At 47.5% G+C, this 24,045-nt stretch overlaps 1 protein-coding gene across 1 annotated transcript in view; it reads left to right on the top strand.

Moving 5' to 3' along the window:
• mnd1 (meiotic nuclear divisions 1 homolog (S. cerevisiae)) overlaps nucleotides 1–23,794 on the top strand; it is an 83,270-nt gene extending 59,476 nt beyond the window's left edge. The window contains exons 6-8 of the mRNA XM_072496017.1: nucleotides 16,420–16,534; nucleotides 22,539–22,583; nucleotides 22,684–23,794. Coding sequence (XP_072352118.1) covers nucleotides 16,420–16,534; nucleotides 22,539–22,583; nucleotides 22,684–22,790 — 267 coding nt within the window. The 3' untranslated portion in view covers nucleotides 22,791–23,794. The remainder of the gene's footprint in view (nucleotides 1–16,419; nucleotides 16,535–22,538; nucleotides 22,584–22,683) is intronic.
• Nucleotides 23,795–24,045: the final 251 nt, after the last annotated feature.

Here is a 24,045-nt window from a genome sequence, read left to right as displayed (position 1 = left end):
CATGTCCAGAATGGCAGGTTAGTAGGCAGGTATCGATCCACTCCTGTACCATGTGGTGTTGGGTGTTCTGACACACAGATGAGCCAACACAGTTGCATATGGTACAACGCTTCTTTATTTAAACTTACTATTTACAGTTTGGTCTTTGCACTCTGCACGTGGGGGGTTCCCTGCTTGTGGTGTTTTAACAGCTCTTTCTTGTTCCCTTCTCCCCAGACCTACTGACCACCAGGTGTCGTGCTCGTGCTTTTTATATGGTTGGTGTTCTTGTCTGTGATTGGTTGTGGTGTTGTGTACTCTGATTTGCCTGTTAGTGTGTCCATCATGATGTGTGTGTTTGAATATCATGACACACGCTTCATCCGCCGTCTCAAAGTAGTGGTGCCTCCCTCGATATGTGACCCACAGTCTTGCCGGTTGCAGCATTCCAAATTTTATCTTTTTATGAAGCACCGCCTTGGCCCGATTAAAGCTCGCCCTCCTTCTCGCCACCTCCGCACTCCAGTCTTGATAAACGCGGATCACCGCGTTCTCCCATTTACTGCTCCGAGTTTTCTTCGCCCATCTAAGGACCATTTCTCTATCCTTAAAACGGAGGAATCTCACCACTATGGCTCTGGGAATTTCTCCTGCTCTCGGTCCTCGCGCCATCACTCGGTATGCTCCCTCCACCTCCAACGGACCCGCCGGGGCCTCCGCTCCCATTAACGAGTGCAGCATCGTGCTCACATATGCCCCGACGTCCGCTCCCTCCACACCTTCAGGAAGACCAAGAATCCTCAGGTTGTTCCTCCTTGCGTTGTTTTCCAGTGCCTCCAACCTTTCCACACATCGTTTCTGATGTGCCTCCTGCGTCTCCGTCTTCACCACCAGGCCCTGTCTATCGTCCTCATTCTCGGCTGCCTTTGCCTTCACGACCCGAAGCTCCCGCTCCTGGGTCTTTTGTTCCTCCTTTAGCCCTTCGATCGCCTGTAGTATCGGGGCCAACAGCTATTTCTTCATTTCCTTTTTGATCTCTTCCACACAGCATTTCAAGAACTCTTGTTGTTCAGGGCCCCATGTTAAACTGCCACCTTCCGACGCCATCTTGGTTTTTGCTTGCCTTCCTTGCCGCTGTTCTAAAGGATCCACTGCAATCTGGCCACTATCTCCTCCTTTTTCCATCCGTATCCAGGGGGGATTCCCTTCTGGTTTACCGCACAGTGTTTTTAGCCGTCAAAATTGCCGTTGGGGCTCCTATCAAGAGCCCAAAAGTCCGTTTCACAGGGAGCTGCCGAAACGTGCGACTCAGCTGGTCATCGTCGCACCCGGAAGTCTGGTCTCGGGACTTGTTGCTACTGTGGGGGCTGCTGCGGGGATGACTTTGTTGAGTTCCCGGTAATCGATGGTCAGTCGCCATGATCCATCGGGCTTTCTCACTGGCCAAATCGGGGCATTATTAGTGGAGGCTACTGATCTAAGTACGCCCTGCTCTAATAAGCTTTCTATTACTTTTGAGATTTCTCCCTCTGCCTCTTGGGGAAATCGGTACTGTTTTTGGGGTCTAGGGTCAGGTCCTGTTACTTGTACGGAGCCAGTCATCCGTCCACAGTCGTGCTTGTGGGTCGCGAATGCTGCCCTGCTCTTTTGCAGAACTGCCCTAACCTGCTTGTCCGTACTAAGCATGGTCGGGTTGAACCAAAATTCGCCTACTGCGCTAATTTTGTTCATGTACTCTCCTATGTTGAGCGTTGCGGGGGCTCTTGCGGATTTTGCCATCTTCCAGACACACTGGTTGACTGGATCGAATGAAAGATTATGGGAATTGATGAAATCAATTCCCAGAATGTGTTCTGCTGTGTGGGGCAGGTCAACTAAAACTACGGGGTGCTTGGTGGTGATGTTACCGATTTGAATGGGTGCAGGGGCTGTGATGTGTCCCTGCTGTGAGTGGCCTGTAAAGCCGCTGAGGGTGATAGTGGCTGTAGTGGGCCACGTGTCTTTTTGGAACAGGGTGGAGGACTTTATTGTGGTGCGGGACCCTCCTGTGTCCCAGAGAAATTCGATGGGCTGTCCCCGAATTTTTGCTGCAACGACCGGTCGCCCGGACCTATCCCAAAGGGTGTCGCAGACCCAACTGGGGGAGCCCGTACACCGTCAGTCCGTTCCGGTCAAGTCTGCAGGAAAGGATGTCCCGAAGCGTGGTACATTGGCGAGACCATGCAGACGCTGCGACAACGAATGAACGGGCATCGTGCGACAATCACCAAACAGGAATGTTCCCTTCCAGTCGGGGAACACTTCAGCAGTCAAGGGCATTCAGCCTCTGATCTCCGGGTAAGCGTTCTCCAAGGCGGCCTCCAGGACGCGCGACAACGCAGAAACGCCGAGCAGAAGCTTATACCCAAGTTCCGCACACATGAGTGCGGCCTCAACCGGGACCTGGGATTCATGTCGCATTACATTCATCCCCCACCATTTGGCCTGCAAAATCCTACCAACTGTCCTGGCTTGACACAATTCACACCTCTTTAACCTGGGGTTACCCCATCTCTGGATCTGTAAAGATTTAATCACCTGCTAATGCTCGCATTCGAAGCATTGTCTGGCATCTTTGAATCTGTCTATATATATATGTTTCTGGAACATACCTCTTCATTCACCTGAGGAAGGAGCAGCGCTCCGAAAGCTAGTGACATCGAAACAAACCTGTTGGACTTTAACCTAGTGTTGTAAAACTTCTTAAATGAATTAGTAATCACTTTATGATTACTAATATGAAATGCTACATGAAAAGGGTGTACAAATAATGCTTTTAAGGAAACTAGATATCAGTGAGATGGGTGTGTCTGCTTGTCACTGCAGAGTCTGTTTATCCTTGATCTGATGTTTGACAATGACGCTCGTAAATCATTTAATACAAACGCAAACATTTCTTGCTTTTTCAATGAAAAGTGGATGGATTTACAGAATATGGTCTTCAAAATACCTCTCAAAATCCCATACAATCAAATTTTGATTACTCTTATAAAGCAGTGACCCTGCAGAACATTTGGAGCCAAACTGAAGGAATGTTTGAGACCAGTTTGACGGCTTTGTGTGTTTTGTTGAGTGACAGTAAAGTAGGCTGCGGACTCTTGTAACATTTACCATATCACTTCGCACAGGCCTTTTAACCAATTAGCTCAATGTCTTGAGCAATGGCAGTCACTTCTGAATGGCTCATTGGCAGGAAGATGCAATCCAAGCCTTGCTGATGGTGCCCTGGGCGGTCACCTTATCTGTTATGATCTCCTTTAAACCTAAATTTCTGTGATCTAATGAGGCTTCCAAATGGGTGCGGTAAATGTACTTACTGCACATACCTTCCCTTATTTTCATCTGCACCCTGTCATGTTTAAATGGATTTCATCAAGGACAGAGTATATTAGTTTGTCTATCAAATAAACGGTTTGAGTTTCCAGGGCTGCTCAAGATAGTCTGCTTGCCCAACCTATACATGGAATGGCTTATAGCTGTTTGGTGTGTAACATTTCAAATACAAGAAAGCATTTTGTGTCCCAGTAAAGCCAATCAAAAACATTCAGTGCTCAAGTTTACTGTAGTCAAAACAGATGTAGCATACATCTTTGACAAAAATGGTGACAACATGACGTACAACACTTCTGACATTGCTGATGGAGAAAAGTAAGTGAATATTTTTGTTTAAATTCCTCCCCTTCAAGTACAAAGTTAATTGTGTTCTCTTAAATACCTGGATAATGCTATATTCATGTGGCAGGAATCATAGCCTAGAACTAAGACTCAGATCACTGGAAGATTTCAATTTTCTGAGGATAACATCTAGAAATAGTGGATAATGCAATGAAGTTTTAAGACCATATTCAAAGGAATATGTTCCATTGCTGAAATTTATTTGTAATACATAACGTTTGGATTTTGTCAAGTCTTAATCTTTGGAAGTCTCGCTTCACTGGCATATTGGAACATGTTTATTAAATTATTGCAAAATGGTATTTTCAAGAACTTTTTGGCATGTCACGAGGAAGCTGCAAGATCTGCAAGCATGTTGTAACAGGTAATGAATTGGCAGGTAAACAAGTATGGTTTGGCTGTATTTAAAGCTACACAGTGCACTCTCTTTGCTAAGTTCTTGAATTTTATTGACAATATGTGCTTAGAAGAAGTAGCCTCAAAATTTACAATTAAGTTTTTTTTGTAATAATTGAGTCAAATTAACTTGTAGACTCTTAACGCAAAAAGAAACCACTGTGGATGCTGGAAACCTAAAATTAAAATAGAAAATGCCATAAATACTCAGCAGGTCAGGCATCATCTGTGGACAGAGACCCAGAATTAACATTTCAGGACCTGTTTGCTGACCTACACTGGTTTCGGGTTAAGTACTACCTCCATATTAAAATACTCATTCTTCTTTTCAAATGCCTTGATGGCCTGGCCTCTCCTTATTTACATAATCTCCTTTAGCCCGCCAGCTGTCCAAGATATCTGCACTCCTCTAATTTAAGAACATAAGAACAGGAGTAGGCAATCAGTCTCTCGTGCCTGCTCTGCCATTCAGCCAAATCATGCTGATCGTTGACCTCAATGCCATTTTCCTGCACTATCCCCTCATCCCTTGGTGTCTAGTATCGAGAAATCTATCGATCTCTGTCTTGAACATGATCAATGTCTGAGTTCCCAAGGCCCATTGGGGTAGAGAATTACAAAGATTCGCTACTCTCTGAGTGAAGAAATTCCTCCTCTTCTCAGTCCTAATTGATCAGATTTGGTGCCTTTTACCATCTTTAGGTTGGGAAATCAGGTCCGACTGGGTAATAATAAAAATCACTAATTGTCACAAGTAGGCTTCAATGAAGTTGCTGCGAAAAGCCCCTAGTCGCCACATTCCAGCTCCTGTTCGAGGAGGCTGGTACGGGAATTGAACCCGTACTGCTGGTCTTGTTCTGCATTACAAGCCAGCTGTTTAGCCCACTGTGCTAAAGGGCAGCACATGAACAGTTAGACTTTTTTATGTTCTTTAAGCCGGAAACCGGCCCTGCGCACATGTGCAGAAGGAAAGAAAGCAGAGAAGTGAAACACTGCAAGATTGGAATGGCCAGGTGACCTAAACTGGAGCGCCATGTGGGTGGAGGTGGGGGGTCAGAGTGTGATGGCGTAGTGGTAATGTTACTGGATGAGTGATCCAGAGGCACAGGCTAATGTTCCAGGGACACGGGTTAAAATCCCTCCATGGCAGCTGGTGGAATTTGAATTCCATTAATAAATATGGAATGAAAAGCTAGTCTCAGTAATGGGGGGCATTAAACTGTAATCAATTGTTGTAAAAACAATTGGTTTACAAATGTCCTGTGCAGAAGGAAATCTGCCACCTTTACCTGGTTTAGCCTGACTCCAGACACACAGCAATGTGGCTGACTCTTAATTGCCTTCTGCAATGGCATAGTCAGCCCTCAGTTCAAGGGCAAGAAATACCTACTTAAATGCAACAAATGTTGGTCTTGCCAACAACACCTATATCCCATGAAAGACTAACAAAGAAAAATTGCACAGTAAGAAGTCTGACAACACCAGGTTAAAGTCCAACAGGTTTGTTTCGATGTCACTAGCTTTCGGAGCGCTGCTCCTTCCTCAGGTGAATGAAGAGGTCTGTTCCAGAAACACATATATAGACAAATTCAAAGATGCCAAACAATGCTAGGAATGCGAGCATTAGCAGGTGATTAAATCTTTACAGATCCAGAGATGGGGTAACCCCAGGTTAAAGAGGTGTGAATTGTCTCAAGCCAGGACAGTTGGTAGGATTTCGCAGGCCAGATGGTGGGGGATGAATGTAATGTGACATGAATCCAAGGTCCCGGTTGAGGCCGCACTCATGTGTACGGAACTTGGCTATAAGTTTCTGCTCGGCGATTCTGCGTTGTCGCGTGTCCTGGAGGCCGCCTTGGAGAACGCTTACCCGGAGATCAGAGGCTGAATGCCCTTGACTGCTGAAGTGTTCCCCGACTGGAAGGGAACATTCCTGCCTGGTGATTGTTGCGCGATGTCCGTTCATTCGTTGTCGCAGCGTCTGCATGGTCTCGCCAATGTACCACGCTTCGGGACATCCTTTCCTGCAGCGTATGAGGTAGACAATGTTGGCCGAGTCGCACGAGTATGTACCGCGTACCTGGTGTTCTCACGTGTAATAGTGGTATCCATGTCGATGATCTGGCACGTCTTGCAGAGATTACCATGACAGGGTTGTGTGGTGTCGTGGTCACTGTTCTGAAGACTGGGTAGTTTGCTGCAAACAATGGTTCGTTTGAGGTTGCGCGGTTGTTTGAAGGCAAGTAGTGGGGGTGTGGGGATGACCTTGGCAAGATGTTCATCGTCATCAATGACGTGTTGAAGGCTGTGAAGAAGATGACGTAGATTCTCCGCTCCGGGGAAGTACTGGACGACGAAGGGTATTCTGTCGGTTGTGTCCCATGTTTGTCTTCTGAGGAGGTCGGTCCGGTTTTTCGCTGTGGCACGTTGGAACTGTCGATCGATGAGTCGAGTGCCATATCCCGTTCGTACGAGGGCATCTTTCAACGTCTGTAGATGTCTGTTACGCTCCTCCTCGTCTGAGCAGATCCTGTGTATACGGAGCGCTTGTCCATAGGGGATGGCTTCTTTAATGTGTTTAGGGTGGAAGCTGGAGAAGTGGAGCATCATGAGGTTATCCGTGGGTTTGCGGTAAAGCGAAGTGCTGAGGTGACCGTCCTTGATGGAGACGAGTGTGTCCAAGAATGCAACTGATTTTGGAGAGTAGTCCATGGTGAGTCTGATGGTTGGATGGAACTTATTAATGTCATTGTGTAGTCGTTTCAGTGATTCTTCGCCGTGGGTCCAAAGGAAAAAAATGTCATCGATGTATCTGGTGTATAACATCGGTTGAAGGTCCTGTGCGGTGAGTAGGTCCTGTTCAAACTTGTGCATGAAGATGTTGGCGTATTGGGGTGCGAATTTGGTCCCCATGGCTGTTCCGTGCGTCTGGATGAAGAACTTGTTGTCGAAGGTGAAGACGTTGTGATCCAGAATGAAGTGGATGAGCTGCAGAATTGCGTCTGGAGATTGGCAGTTGTCGGTGTTGAGTACTGAGGCTGTTGCAGCAATGCCGTCGTCATGGGGGATGCTGGTGTAGAGTGCCGAGACGTCCATTGTGACGAGGAATGTTCCTGGTTCAACTGGTCCATGGGTGCTGAGTTTCTGTAGGAAGTCCGTCGTGTCGCGACAGAAGCTGGGTGTACCTTGTACGATGGGTTTCAAGATGCCCTCGATGTAGCCAGAGAGGTTCTCACACAGGGTCCCATTGCCTGAAACGATAGGGCGGCCTGGTGTGTTGGCCTTATGTATTTTTGGGAGGCAGTAGAGATCTCCAATGCGGGGAGTACATGGGATGAGAGCACGTAGGGTGCTCTGAAGATCTGGATCCAAGGTCTTGATCAGTCTGTTAAGTTGGCGGATGTGTTCCTTGGTCGGATCTGCAGGTAACTGTCTGTAGTGTTCTTGGTTGTTCAGTTGTCGGTATACTTCTTTGCAGTAGTCCGTTCTGTTCAGTACGACAGTGGCCCCCCCTTTGTCTGCTGGTTTGATGACGATGCTGTGGTTGGTCTTGAGAGCGCGGATGGCATTGCGTTGTGCTTGGGTGACGTTCGGGGTTGTCTTGCGAATGCGACTGATGAATCTGGCATTGACGCGACTCCTGACGGCTTGAGCATACATGTCGAGTCTAGGGCAGCGGCCTTCCGGAGGGGTCCAATTCGACTCTTTCCTCTTCGGTTGCCGCACCGCAGATCTTTCGGTCTGCTGTTCCGGTTCATTGGTAGTCTGCTTGGGTTCGCTGTTGGCCTCTTGGGGTCTGTGGAAGAATTCCCGGAGCCTCATTCGCCTGATGAATTCCTCCGTGTCTGCCGCGAGACTGATGGGGTCCATTTTGGTGGTGGTGCAGAAATTGAGCCCTCTGCTGAGGACTTCGATTTCGTCTGGTTGAAGGGTGTAGTCCGACAAGTTGACAATGGATTTCCCTGTATTGTTTTCTACTGTGACACCGGGGGTGGCTTGGTTGCTGCCGGTGGTGATAAGTTTCTCAAGCTTTCTGTTCTTGGTGTGCATATAGGTGGCATAGTATCGTTGTCTCATCTGTTTGGCGGTGTTCCACAGCTGGTCTGCTGTATCCTGAGCGCAAATTGAGAATATGGCCTCTATCTTGGTTTGCAAATTGAGAATATGGCCTCTATCTTGGTTGCGCTCAGTTTGCGCTCAGGATGCAGCAGACCAGCTGTGGAACACCGCCAAACAGATGAGACAACGATACTATGCCACCTATATGCACACCAAGAACAGAAAGCTTGAGAAACTTGGCATCACCACCGGCAGCAACCAAGCCACCCCCGGTGTCACAGTAGAAAACAATACAGGGAAATCCATTGTCAACTTGTCGGACTACACCCTTCAACCAGACGAAATCGAAGTCCTCAGCAGAGGGCTCAATTTCTGCACCACCACCAAAATGGACCCCATCAGTCTCGCGGCAGACACGGAGGAATTCATCAGGCGAATGAGGCTCCAGGAATTCTTCCACAGACCCCAAGAGGCCAACAGCGAACCCAAGCAGACTACCAATGAACCGGAACAGCAGACCGAGAGATCTGCGGTGCGGCAACCGAAGAGGAAAGAGTCGAATTGGACCCCTCCGGAAGGCCGCTGCCCTAGACTCGACATGTATGCTCAAGCCGCCAGGAGTCGCGTCAATGCCAGATTCATCAGTCGCATTCGCAAGACAACCCCGAACGTCACCCAAGCACAACGCAATGCCATCCGCGCTCTCAAGACCAACCACAGCATCGTCATCAAACCAGCAGACAAAGGGGGGGCCACTGTCGTACTGAACAGAACGGACTACTGCAAAGAAGTATACCGACAACTGAACAACCAAGAACACTACAGACAGTTACCCGCAGATCCGACCAAGGAACACATCCGCCAACTTAACAGACTGATCAAGACCTTGGATCCAGATCTTCAGAGCACCCTACGTGCTCTCATCCCACGTACTCCCCGCATTGGAGATCTCTAGTGCCTCCCAAAAATACATAAGGCCAACACACCAGGCCGCCCTATCGTTTCAGGCAATGGGACCCTGTGTGAGAACCTCTCTGGCTACATCGAGGGCATCTTGAAACCCATCGTACAAGGTACACCCAGCTTCTTCCTACAGACGGACTTCCTACAGAAACTCAGCACCCATGGACCAGTTGAACCAGGAACATTCCTCGTCACAATGGACGTCTCGGCACTCTACACCAGCATCCCCCATGACGACGGCATTGCTGCAACAGCCTCAGTACTCAACACCGACAACTGCCAATCTCCAGACGCAATTCTGCAACTCATCCACTTCATTCTGGATCACAACGTCTTCACCTTCGACAACAAGTTCTTCATCCAGACGCACGGAACAGCCATGGGGACCAAATTCGCACCCCAATACGCCAACATCTTCATGCACAAGTTTGAACAGGACCTACTCACCGCACAGGACCTCCAACCGACGTTATACACCAGATACATCGATGACATTTTTTTCCTTTGGACCCACGGCGAAGAATCACTGAAACGACTACACAATGACATTAATAAGTTCCATCCAACCATCAGACTCACCATGGACTACTCTCCAAAATCAGTTGCATTCTTGGACACACTCGTCTCCATCAAGGACGGTCACCTCAGCACTTCGCTTTACCGCAAACCCACGGATAACCTCATGATGCTCCACTTCTCCAGCTTCCACCCTAAACACATTAAAGAAGCCATCCCCTATGGACAAGCGCTCCGTATACACAGGATCTGCTCAGACGAGGAGGAGCGTAACAGACATCTACAGACGTTGAAAGATGCCCTCGTACGAACGGGATATGGCACTCGACTCATCGATCGACAGTTCCAACGTGCCACAGCGAAAAACCGGACCGACCTCCTCAGAAGACAAACATGGGACACAACCGACAGAATACCCTTCGTCGTCCAGTACTTCCCCGGAGCGGAGAATCTACGTCATCTTCTTCACAGCCTTCAACACGTCATTGATGACGATGAACATCTTGCCAAGGTCATCCCCACACCCCCACTACTTGCCTTCAAACAACCGCGTAACCTCAAACGAACCATTGTTTGCAGCAAACTACCCAGTCTTCAGAACAGTGACCACGACACCACACAACCCTGTCATGGTAATCTCTGCAAGACGTGCCAGATCATCGACATGGATACCACTATTACACGTGAGAACACCACCCACCAGGTACGCGGTACATACTCGTGCGACTCGGCCAACATTGTCTACCTCATACGCTGCAGGAAAGGATGTCCCGAAGCGTGGTACATTGGCGAGACCATGCAGACGCTGCGACAACGAATGAACGGACATCGCGCAACAATCACCAGGCAGGAATGTTCCCTTCCAGTCGGGGAACACTTCAGCAGTCAAGGGCATTCAGCCTCTGATCTCCGGGTAAGCGTTCTCCAAGGCGGCCTCCAGGACACGCGACAACGCAGAATCGCCGAGCAGAAACTTATAGCCAAGTTCCGCACACATGAGTGCGGCCTCAACCGGGACCTGGGATTCATGTCACATTACATTCATCCCCACCATCTGGCCTGCGAAATCCTACCAACTGTCCTGGCTTGAGACAATTCACACCTCTTTAACCTGGGGTTACCCCATCTCTGGATCTGTAAAGATTTAATCACCTGCTAATGCTCGCATTCCTAGCATTGTTTGGCATCTTTGAATTTGTCTATATATGTGTTTCTGGAACAGACCTCTTCATTCACCTGAGGAAGGAGCAGCGCTCCGAAAGCTAGTGACATCGAAACAAACCTGTTGGACTTTAACCTGATGTTGTCAGACTTCTTACTGTGCTCACCCCAGTCCAACGCCGGCATCTCCACATCAATGAAAAATTGAGAGGAGGTGTCCCACGTAGCAGGGCACTGGGAGGGTGACAGAGAGAAGAACCCAAACCAAGAAGAAGGTTCCAAACCAGGAGGTGAGACAATAAGGGGTCCCAGAAGAAAGTCCCAGGTAGGGACAAAGACAAGGGGCGAGATTCTCCGACCCCCCGCCGGGTAAGAGAATCTCCGGGGTGCGGCGTGAATGCTCCGACACCGGCTGCCGACTTCTCTGGCGGCGTTTTTTGAGCGGGGGCGGGGATCGCACCACGATGGTCGGGGGCCGTTGGCAGCGCCCCCCAACCCCGCAATTCTCCAGGCTCCAGTGGGCCGAGCGGCTATCTGTTTTTGGCCAGTCCATACCGGCGGGACCTGGCTTGGAGGGCGGTTCTCTGGGGGAGGGGGGTGCGCAGGGGGAGGCGCGGGGGGATCTGGCCCCGGGCCCCACCGATCTGCAAGCGGGTCTCTAAGGCTCGGTGATGGCCGGCGGGGAGAAGAAATCCCCTGCGCATGCGCAGGAAACACGTCAGCGGTTCTGCGCATGCGACAGAACATGCTGCCGGTCCTGTGCATGCGCCAACTCGCGCCGGCCGGCGGAGGTCCTTTGGCGCCGGTTGGCGCCGGCCTAGCCCCCGGAAGTGCGGAGGATTCCGCACCTTCCAGGCGGCCCAACACCGGAGGGGTTCACATCACTCTTTGGCGCCGGTACGGGCCAAGGTTCAGAGACAGATCCCGCTGACTTAACATAAATGACAGGGGCAGAGAAAAATGACTCCTATGTTTAAAAAAAAAGAGCTTACAAAGCCGATTTGCAGCAAAGTGGTCTGAAGAGAAGCCCAGAAGAAGCAAGAAGGTGGGCGAAGGTTGGTGACTTGGTGTTATCCTTTTGGAGCGGTGGTGTTCTGCTTGGCACAGCAGAAGATCTGAAAGTGTGCTTCGAAGGTGATGCGTGAGTTTACTTGGAAATCCGGGGAAAGGAGTTTCGGAAGGCGGGATTGAAGCCATGGAGGTAGATCCTTGTGGAAGCTGTCTGAGTGGGAGCAACGTTTGGAGAGTATTCCAAGGTGAAATTTTCAAATGTGGAGATTGGAACCCTCATGAGAAAGACCGTTTCAGTGAGACCGATTGGCTCATGGCGTGACAGGCATCAGGGTGGGTTGTTGAAAAATCCATAGAAAGTGTTTTGGTCGCATCTGTGTGGTGTGTCAGACCACAATTCGCCAATTGGTTATCCTGAATATTACAATATAAGATAGACATGGGCAGGAATTCTCCGGCCTTTTGCTGGCGACGGGTTTCTCCGGTCCCGCTGGCAGCGCACCCCGCCTGCTGATTTCCCAGCAGCGTGGGTGGCTTCAATGGGAAATCCCATTGACAGCGGCAGGAACAGAATCCCGCCGCCAGCGAATGGGGCACCTCCTCCCGCGTCCGGGAAACACGCGGCTGGGCGGCCAGAGAATCTCACCCACAATAAATTGTTTTAACATTTCAAATTTGTATGTGCCTCTGAAGATATAGGTGGTGTAAAGGAATAGTGAATATTTGAATAATTTTCTTGTTTGTGTTGTGATCTTTCCAACCTTTTGTCTGATGTAATATAGTTCATTTTTCATGTTTAATAAATGTTTTATTCTCTGTATTAATAATTCATCAGAAGACCATTGTGAATTCGATTTGCTTTTTGAAAAAATATTTTTATTAAAGGCATTTGACATATGTACATGAAAATCTCAGAAGACCAAACATCAACAGGAACAAAAAACACAGGCCCCCAATACCACAGGCGCCCAGAACATATGAACGTGATTCGTGGCCACCCCACCACCACATACACACACACCGCCAACACCTATCCTCCACCCCTGCAAAGAACCGGCTCATCCTCGCAACTGTCATGTGGGTCAATGGATGGGAGGTGGGTTCGCGTGATGGACTGGTCTGAGTATACGACTCTCTAGTTTCTTACGGTCTTGGGCCGAGCAGTTTCCGTGCCAGGCTGTGATGCAGCCAGATAGGATGCTTTCTATGATGTATCTGTAAAAATTGGCAAAAGTCAATGTGGACATGCCGAATTTCCTTAGTTTCCACTACACTCCGTATGCTTCAACCGATGTCTATGTATTTACATTGTGTATTTATCATATGCCCCATGTTTTTCATGTATGGAATGATCTGCCTAAACTGTACGCAGAACAATACTTTTCACTGTACATCAGTATAGGAGTAAAGGCACTGTCGTGCTTTCTTGCTCGTAGTATTGGTGTGGGTGGACCAGGACAGATTGTTGATGATGTGCACACCTAGGAATTTGAAGTTGTCAACCATCTCCACCTCAGCACCATTGGTGCAGACAGGGGTGTGCACGATACTTCGCTTTCTGAAGTCAAAGACCAGCTCCTTAGTTTTGCTGACATTGAGTGAGAGATTGTTGTCATTACACCATGAAACAAGGTTCTCTATCTCTCTCCTGTACTCTGGCTCATCATTGTTTGAGATCCCACCACTAAAGTCATGTCATCAGCAAACATGTGGATGGAGCTGGACCCAAATTTTGCCACACAGTTGTGTGTGTATAGGGAATATAGTAGGGGGTTAAGCAGACAGCCTTGCGGGGCCCCAGTATTAAGGACTATCATGGAGGAGATGTTTATCCTTACTGATTGTGGTCTATGGGTCAGGAGGTTGAGGATCCAGTTGCAGAGGGAGAAGCAAAGTCCTAAGTTTTGGAGTTTTGATATGAGCTTGGCTGGGATTATGGCGGAGTTTTAGTCAGTGAATAGGAGTCTGATGTAGAAGTCCCTTTCGTCAAGATGCTCCAGGGATGAATGTAGGGCTAGGGAGATAGCATTTGCTGTGGACCGGTTGTGGCAGTATGCGAATTGCAGTGGATCAAGGCATTCTGGGAGTATGGCGTTGATGTGTCTCATGACTAACCTCTCGAAGCGCTTCATAATGATAGATGTCAAGGCCACCAGGCGGTAGTCTTTAAGGCACGTTGCCTGGTTCTTCTTTTGCACCGGTATGATGGTGGCCTTCTTGAAGCAGATGGGAATCTCAGAACAGAGTAAGGAGAGGTTGAAGATGTCCGTGAATACACCCGCTAGTTGGTCCGTGCAAGATCTGAGTGCACAATCAGGACTCCGTCAAGACCCGTTGCTTTCCAAGGATTCACTTTCAAGAAGGCCGATCTGACTTCGGAGGCTGTGATGATAGGTATGGGTGTGGCTGAGGCTGCTGGGGCAGTTGACAACTGAGATTTTGATGGTGGATTGGATGGTTTGTTGGTTTCCTGCTCGATCCCTGAACCCTCCTCCTCTACCCTAGGGAACTACAACATGCCCACCTCATACCTTCCTTCCCAGGCGGAGACTGTGACTCCTGCAGCCTCCTGTAGAAGGCCTCAAATGACCCATACACCCTCTCTGGGTCCAACACCACCTTGTCCCTCTCGCCCCTCACCCTACTAATCTCCCTTGCCTCTACCTGCTTCCTCAACTGATGGGTCAGCATCTTGCTCGCTTTTACGCCGTACTCGTACACTGGCCTCTGTAATTGCCCTCCCGCCTTCCCCGTAGACACCAACCTGAACACCATCTGGAGCCCCTGTCTCTCCTTAACAACCCTTTCTTTGGTGCCACCGAGTACCTCCAATCCACCATCAAAATCTCATTTATGAGCCTTGCTCTCTCCTCCTTCCATCCTCTGCCTACGTGCCCAGATCAAAATAAATTTGCCCCTCACGACCGCCTTAAGTGCCTCCCACAGCATGGAGGCCGAGACCTGCCCTGTGTCATTCCGCTTCACATACCCTCGAATGGCGGCCCTCACCCTCTTGCACATCCCTTCATCCGCCAACAACCCAGCATCCAACCTCCACTGCGGCTGTTGGACCTCCCGCTGTGCCACTCGCAAATCCACCCAGTGCAGCATATGGTAAAAAATCCCGATCGCCGAATACTCCAAATTAGCCACCCCTGCCAGCAGCGTCTTGTCCATCACAAAGAAATCAATCCTGGAGTACGAGAACACCTTTGCCCTTCCAAACCTCCACGGGTCCAACCCCCCACCACTGCCGACACCTTCAATGACTTAGGACTCAACCGGTCCATCCTTGGATCCAGAACCGATTTATTAAGATCCTCCGATGGCATGGGATGGCTACAACGGGAAACCCCATTGGCCGGCAGATGGAACGGAGGATCCCACTGCCGGCGGGGGAGCGTCATGCCGGGAAACAGGGCTGGTGGGACAGAATCCCGCCCAGGATCTATCAAGCCAGTTTTTACGCTGGAATCTGATACACACAGTGATTAGCACTACTGTATCACAACGCCAGGTTTAATTTTGGCCTTGGGTGACTGTGTAGAGTTTTCACATTCTCCTTGTGTCTGTGTGGGTTTCCTCCAGGTATTCGGGTTTCCCCCCACAATCCAAAGATGCTCAGGTTAGATAGATTAGCCATGCTAAATTGCCCCTTTAGTCCAGGGATGTGTAGGTTAGATGGGGTTACAGGGATTGGACAGGGAAGTGAGCTTGCGTGGGGTGCTCTTTCAGATTGTTGGTAAAGACTCATTGGGCCGAATGGCTTCCTGCACTGTAGGGATTCTATGACAAGTCCAGTATTAACATCAGCTAGATCACAACAGACGGGATGTTCGCTTTCTGTGAAAGAAAGCAGCCTTATGATTCAGAGCAAGCTTCATCTCTCAAGTATGTGTTGCACTTGCTTTCAAAGAGAATGTGAATTTGCACATTCTCCCCGTGTCTGCATGGGTCTCATCCCCACAATCCAAAGATGTACAGGGTAGGTGGATTGGCCACACTAAATTGCCCCTTAATTAGATAAAAAAGAATTGGGTACTTTAAATTATAAAAAACATATAAAATAAATAAATGCCAGTGTTGATTATAGTAGTATAAACTCCTCTCAATCCTGATTTTCATTTGGGTTTAACTAGTGACTTTATAAATGCCAGAAGCATCCAGTAGGGGCTAAAGTGCAATTATTGGATTTTGCCTCCACTAAGTAAAAGTGGTATAAAATATTTCAGTGTGGCTAATAATTTGCAGTGCATTCAATAAGAATAACTTTATGTATAGCTTGGTCTTTCATCATTTTCACAGTTAATCACAATATAGTTCTATTGTGTTTCATATGGTTTTGATAGAGCCATTTTGTACCTATTTGTATTTCTGTGCCTAATTTTACACTTTGCATTAAAAAGATACAATTATTTTGTGATGATTGTCTAACAGGAGATTAACCCCAGAGAAGTAACTGCTAAGGGGTAATTTTCCAGAGTTTCCTCTGAACTTGCAGTTGGAGGTTGTAAGAATCAAACAGAAATTTGGAGTGGATAACTTTTAAACTTCCTACGTTACATTATCACTTCATAATTATCCATGTGTAATAGCATTAAATTACATTTTCTAAAACAGGATAAACGTGCAGCTATGTTAGAAGAATTGGAAGGACTTAGAAAACAAAGAAGTCAGTTGAAAGCAGAGTTAGAAAAATATCAAGAATGTGATCCAGAAGTAATTGAAGAAATCCGTGAGTAATCCATCAGTTAAAATAGTTGTCGTTTTCTATCCTGAGGATTTTGCTTTTTTATGCTAGTTTAAACTGAGAAAACAGTTAATTGTAATATAATGCTGAAGTATGATTGAAATTATATTATTGCCTTAAAAGATTATGCTGTATCTTGAATGAGCAGTTTCACTAAGACCACGGATGGTCTTAGTTCCTTTTTTTGGAAAATCTTTTAATTGGCTTTTCTCATATTTATAAACATTACATTTTTCTTCCCCGTGCTAATTTGCTTTATTTTACAGAGAGGTTTGTTTTGTCCTTCAATTGACAAACTGTATGTACATTTTGCTGCCCTCTGGATCGGTCTATGATAACCCCCCCCCCCCTCCCCCCATTGGTTTCAGCACCCTTCCTTTCTTTTGTGGTTTCCCCATTCCCCCCCCCCCCCCCCTCCTTGCTGCTTGTGCCTATCAGGTCCTCTAGTAGTGCGCTTTCTGGGGCCCTGGGGTACCCTACTGTCTCTTTGCAGAGGAAGTTCTTTATTTGGAGGTGTCTCCATTCCTGTCCTCTTGATAGTTTCCACTTCCTCGTCAGTTCATCCAATGTCGCCAGTCTGCACCCTACATAGAAGTCCCTGACCGTCAGTGTGCCCCCGTCCCGCCTCCATCTTTTGAAGGTGGTATCTAGCATGGCTGTGGGGAATCTGTGATTGCCGCAGATGGGGGCCATAAGGGACATTTTGGTTATCCCGAAGTACTGTCTCAACTGGGTCCATGTTCTCAGCGTGGCCGCTACCACTGGAGCTCGTCATGTACCTTGTTGAGGAGGATGGGAGTGCTGCTGTAGCCAGGGCCCGCAGGGTTGTTCCTTTACAGGATGCCTCCTCCATTTGTACCGAATTTGTGTTGGGTTCTTGTAACCATCCCCTCACTTTTTCTGCCGTTGCTGCCCAGTGGTAGTATTGTAGGTTCGGTAGAGCCAGGTTCCCTCTGACTTTCCCTCTTTGCAGTGTCGGTTTCGGAATTCTCGGGTTCGTGCCCCACCACACAAACGCCATGATTAGCCTATGTTTTGGAAAAAGGCCTTTGGGATGAAGATCGGGATGGATCTAATCAGGAAGAGGAACCTTGGCAGTATGTTCACCTTGATCGTCTGCACTCTTCCCGCCAGGGAGAGTGGGAGTGAGCCCCACCGTTGAAGGTCTTTTCTTACTTCCTCCACCAGGCTGGTCAGGATCCACTTGTGGATCTGTGTCCAGTCTCTGGCTATTTGGATCCCCAGGTACCGGAATCTGTTCTGGGCCGTTTTGAATGGGAGCCTCTTCAGCTCTGTCCCTCCCCCTTTTGGGTTCACTGGGATTGTCTTGCTTTTTCCCAGGTTACGTTTGTAGCCCGAGAAGGTTCCAAACTCTTTCAGTATTTGCAGTATTGCCTTCAGTTCCTCCTGTGGCTTTGAGACATAGAGGAGCAGGCCATCTGCATAGAGTGAGACTCTACTCTGTCTCCTCTCCGGATTCCTTTCCAGCTTTTTGCGTCCCGCAGAGCTATCGCCAGGGGTTTGATCGCTAGCGTGAACAAGAGTGGGGACAGGAGGCAGTCCTGTCTTGTTCCTCTCAGTAGCTGGAAGTATTCAGAGCTGGTGGTGTTAGTTCGGACACTCGCTTTGGGAGCGTTGTACAGGAGCCTCACCCAGGCGGTGAATCCCACTCCTAGGTGGTGTACAGTCGCCGGTCGGTCTCGAATGCCCGATTGACCTCCTTCGGCTCTGTTACCAGTCTGCCTTTGCTATCCTTAACCTGCCCTATTTCCCTCGTGGCTGCCTGCTTTCTCAGCTGGTGAGCCAATAGGCCGCCAGCCTTGTCTCCGTGTTCGTAGAAGGTCCCGCTATATTTTTTGGCATATAATGTGGAGCGTGGTCGGAGATAACGATCGCGGAGTAGTCCGTTCCCGATATCCCTAGAAGCACCGATTTCCCCACTGCAAAGAAGTCGATACGGGTGTATACCTTGTGCACTTGCGAAAAGAACGAGAACTCCTTTTCTCCCGGGTGCAGGAACCTCCATGGGTCCACCGCCCCCATCTGTTCCATGAAAGCCCCGAGCTCCCTAGCCATACCAGACGTTTTCCCCATTCTGGGGTTTGATCGGTCGGTCAGTGGGTCCAGCACGCAGTTAAAGTCGCCCCCCATTATCAGTCGGTGTGTGTCAAGGTCGGGGATTTCCGCCATGGTCTACTTTATGAATTCTGAGTCGTCCCAGATGGGAGCGTGCACATTTACCAGTACGACAGGTGCCCCTTCCAGGACACCACTGACCATGACGTACCTTCCCCCTGGGTCCGTAACTGTCTTGGTTCTAGTAAACCTCGTCCTTTTGCTAATTAATATTGCTACCCCCCTAGCCCTCGTCCCGTAGCATGAGTGGTATGTCTGTCCCACCCAGCCCTTCCTTACCAGCAGTCGGTCCTTCTCCCTCAGGTGCGTCTCTTGTAGGTCGATGATGTCTGCTTTTAGGCTTCTTAGGTGGGCGAACACGCTGGATCTTTTCACTGGGCCGTTGAGTCCCCTTACATTCCAGGTAACAATCCTGGTGGGGGGGTTTCTGACCCTCCGGTCCTGTGGGATCACCCATACTTACCTGGTGGACACGCCCCTGCACTCCAGGGTTTCCCTTTGCTCGGGGGCTGTCCAAAATGGCCAGGGTCACCGCTCTCACCATGGGGTCGGGCCCCAGCGCTCAGGGGTTTCCCTATGCCCAGGGGGCACCCAATGTGGCCACCAGCTGTGTACACGCCACACGGGTGCGCCCCTGCGCTCCAGGGTCTCCCTCCGCCCTGATGTCCTCTTGAGTGCCTGTTTACGGCGCCCTCTTGGTTCCTCGCCCTGCTCCCTGCCCGCCGAGGCCTATGTCTGTACTGCTTCACTATCTCACCCTTCTCTTTGCTTCTCTTTTGTTCTGCGTTCTCCCCTAGACTCCTCTCCCCCCCACCCCCAGCCCGTCCCTTTGTTCCCCACTCTGCGTTCTCCCCCCCCCCCCTCCCTTCTGGCCCCCCCTCCCCTCCTTGTGCCAGACGCTCCCCCTCCCCTGAGAGGGGCGCCGCGGCCCTCCTTCCTTCCTGCGCTCCCGTGCTGGCCCTCCTCGCTAGTACAGTGGCCCTCCTCCCAGTATTTGCCCATTTCTGGCCCTGTTTAGCCTTTCTCCCACTGGACCTTGTCTCGCCCTCCTGTTTGCTTTCCTCACCCTCATTTCTCTCGCTCCTCCACCCCCCCCCCCCTTCCCATTGCATTGAGGGAGGAGACAAGCTCTGAGACAAGACAGCACAGTCCCACGCAAGGCATAACACACACGTGCACAGTTCATGAGTCCATAATCCTTGTTTGCGGTCTGTCCACCGCTCTTTGTCCCGGTTTTCCCTTCCTTTTCTGTCCCCATGTCTTTCATTGCGGTTGCGTGTGCTCCGCCCCCAGCTTGTTCGCTCTAACAAACTCATCAGCCGCCGCTGGGGTGTTAAAATACAGCTCTTTCTCCTCAAATGTTACCCAGAGTTTGGTCGGAAATAACATCCCAAATTTTACCTTGCTTTTGTGCAGTGCTGATTTCGCCTTGTTGAATTCGGCCCTTTTTTGGGCCAGGACCGCCCCAATGTCCTGATACACCCTTATAGTCTTCCCTTCCCATGTGCTCTATTTCGTCTGCTGGGCCCACTTTAGGATTAAATAATGGGAGATGAGGAAATGGCTGAGGAACTGAACAGGTTTTTTGGATCAGTCTTCACAGTGGAAGACACAAATAACATGCCAGTGACTTATGGAAATAAGGCTATGACGGTTGCGGATCTTGAGACGATTGTTATCACTAAGGAGGTAGTGATGGGCAAGCTAATGGGGCTAAAGGTAGAGAAGACTCCTGGTCCTGATGGAATGCATCCCAGGGTATTAAAAGAGATGGCTAGGGAAATTGCAAATGCACTAGTGATAATTTACCAAAGTTCACTAGACTCTGGGGTGGCCCTGGCGGATTGGAAATTAGCATACGTGACACCACTGTTTAAAAAAAGGAGATAGGTAGAAAGTGGGTAATTATAGGCCGGTTAGCTTAACTTCGGTAGTAGGGAAGATGCTGGAATCTATCATCAAGGAAGAAATAGCGAGGCATCTGGATGGAAATTGTCCCATTGGACAGATGCAGCATGGGTTCATAAAGGGCAGGTGGTGCCTAACTAATTTAGTGGAATTTTCTGAGGATATTACCAGTGCCTTAGACAACGTGGAGCCAATGTATGTGGTATATCTGGATTTCCAGAAAGCCTTTGACAAGGTGCCACACAAAACGTTGCTGCATAAGATAATGATGGATGACATTAAGGGTAAAGTAGTAGCATGGATAGAGGATTGGTTAATTAATAGAGGAAGCAAAGAGTAGGGATTAATGGGCGTTTCTCTGGTTGGCAATCAGTTGCTAGTGGTGTCCCTCAGGGATCAGTGTTGGGCCCACAATTGTTCACAATTTACATAGATGATTTGGAGTTGGGGACCAAGGGCAATGTGTCCAAGTTTGCAGACGACACTAAGATGAGTGGTAAAGCAAAAAGTGCAGAGGATACTGGAAGTCTGCAGAGGGATTTGGATAGGCTGAGTGAATGGGCTAGGGTCTGGCAGATGGAATACAATGTTGACAAATGTAAGGTTATCCATTTTGATAGGAATAACAGCAAAAGGGATTATTATTTAAATGATAAAATATTAAAACATGCTGCTGTGCAGAGAGTCCTGGGTGTGCTAGTGCATGAGTCGCAAAAAGTTGGTTTACAGGTGCAACCGATGATTAAGAAGGCGAATGGAGTTTTGTCCTTCATTTCGAGAGGGATGGAGTTTAAGACTAGGGAGGTTGTGCTGCAACTGTCTACGGTGTTAGTGAGGCCACACCTAGAGCATTGTGTTCAGTTTTGGTCTCCTTACCAGAAAAAGGATGTACTGGCGCTGGAGGGTGGGCACAGGAGATTCACTAGGTTAATCCCAGAGTTGAGAGGGTTGGATTGCGAGAGGTTGAGTAGACTGGGACTGTACTCGTTGGAATTTAGAAGAATGCGGGGGTATCTTATGGAAATATATACAATTATGAAGGGAATAGATAGGATAGATGCGGAGAGGTTGTTTCCACTGGCGGGTGAAAGCAGAACAATGGGGCATAGCCTCAAAATAAGGGGAAGTAGATTTAGGACTGAGTTTAGGAGGAACTTCTTCACCCAAAGGGTTGTGATTCTATGGAATTCCTTGCCCAGTGAAGCAGTTGAGGCTCCTTCATTAAATGTTTTTAAGATAAAGATAGATAGTTTTTTGAAGAATAAAGGGATTAAGGGTTATGGTGTTTGGGCCGGAAAGTGGAGCTGAGTCCACAAAAGATCGGCCATGATCTCATTGAATGGCGGAGCAGGCTCGAGAGGCCAGAAGGCCTACTTCTACTCCTAGTTCGTATGTTTTTATGTTATATTATTAAATGGTTGTAAGCTGTAGACATTGCTGTGAGGCCAATGGACTCAATTGGGATCGACTGTATTTTTCGTTCAAACACTATCAGTATATTGAATGCAGGATAAATGGTATTTTCTTATCCTGACTTTCCGGCTATGACTTCGGTAGCTATGGAATTAGCCACTTTTTAAATTCGATTTTTTTTAGATTAACCAGCCCATTTTCCTGCAGAGGACCGGAGGAACTAAGTCCAAGTAGGTATTGTTAATCGTTCTGAAGCATGGAGCATGATAATTGCGAGTACTACAGAGCACAGTAGTAAACCAAAAGAAAATTATTTGAATTCTACTTGATGATGGTAACTAGTGTTTTGGGCTTGGTAGCTACAGTGAATAGTTTAAATCTGAATTTAAATTGATGCTACATTATCTAATCTGTTGCAATTTCTCTTGGTGCAGGAGACAAAAAATATATTGGCCTGCATATTCTCCAGTTAGGAAAAATAAATTTGTGATTAAGTAATATGGGCTATTTTGTTTTATTTTTCTATTTATAGGGCAGAATAACAAGGTGTCAAAAGATGCGGTCAATAGATGGACTGGTATGTTACAAAAGACCTGTATCTCATAGTAAAGTTATCCAGTTCTTTTTCATCCATTTCCAGATGTCTCAATGTCTCTAATTTATGTTTGTTTCTCTAGATAATGTATTTGCCATAAAATCCTGGGCTAATAAAAAATTTGGATTTGAACGGAATAAAATTGACAAGGCTTTTGGAATTCCAGAAGATTTTGACTATATTGACTGAAGTATCAGTACAAATTGATCTTGCTTTTTTTGAGTTTGTATCAAACTTTTGTGTTTATTGAAAAATGGTCTGATTTTATCATAAGAAAATTGAACCTTCCACATCTGGCCTATCAGTTTTGTGGAGTTTAATTTGCTTTTGATACTTTGAGTCTTTTATTCTGCTGTTTTGAAGGATTCTATGATTCTAAATCAGCGTTTGCAGCGAAGAATTATCTCACATGGCATCTGCCATTATGAGGATAAATTCTGGCAGGTATTGGCAATTGATGGGGGATTGAGTCCAGCTAAATTAAAGAGCAATTGAATAACGCAGTGTATACCACAAGCCTGCTAATAATAGTGCAGCCTGCATATGAAGTCCCCTCCATAACCTGTTGAAATAGTAATTTTTATTAAACCAGCCCTGATAAATAACAGTTTGTCCTGTACGCCAAGTGACCCATTTTCACGTTCTTACATTGCTGATTTATTTAGTACCATCCCAATCTGAGATTAGTTTATCAATTGAGCCCGTGTTTTATTGCATATTCCTTCCCCACTTTACTGACAAAAGAAAAATGCAGTGCGATTTTATTATCAGATCAGTTTGAATAAAAATCTAAAGCCAAATTACAGCTTAAAAAAAATCTTTTAGCACAATAATTGTCGGCTCTATGGCTATCAAGTGCTTGTTGCTCAAATGTTCCACACACATATTTCTATAGTGTTTTGCTTAATTTTGTAAAGAAGTAATAAAACCTTCACAGGTACAAATATTTGATCCATAATTGAGATTGAAACCAGATTATCTAATGCAACAAAATTGACTGCACTATACTTATGTTGACTAAGTCAGGAAGAAACGGGGAAGAGATAAATATTTTCACTGTGCCAGAAACGTGTTCTATGTACAAATGAATTGCTTTGTAAATCAGAACTTTGTAATATTGTAATAAACTTAGAAACCCAGTCTATTATTTGCTCATTATTATTGAAATAAATACTGAACTGTTTAAGTGCCAAGCGCCTGAAGATAACTTTTGTTCATTATTTTACAGGGAAAGCCACCAGGTTGCTCCACAGCCTAACTGTAGATAAAGCGTTAATTAAATAATAAATTTGAAACCAATTGTTAAAACCTAGAACTGAATGTTGAAGTGTTGCATAGGTATATATAAGTTTAAAATAGTCTTGTGTGTTTATAATAATAATAATCTTTATTGTCACAAGTAGGCTTACAATAACACTGCAATGAAGCTACTGTGAAAAGCCCC

Source organism: Scyliorhinus torazame, chromosome 3 (assembly GCF_047496885.1).
Source record: "Scyliorhinus torazame isolate Kashiwa2021f chromosome 3, sScyTor2.1, whole genome shotgun sequence".
In the NCBI taxonomy this organism is placed as follows: Eukaryota; Metazoa; Chordata; class Chondrichthyes; order Carcharhiniformes; family Scyliorhinidae; genus Scyliorhinus; species Scyliorhinus torazame.
The sequence above is the reverse complement of the archived record's forward strand: the minus strand, read 5'-3'. Positions and strand labels throughout refer to the sequence as shown.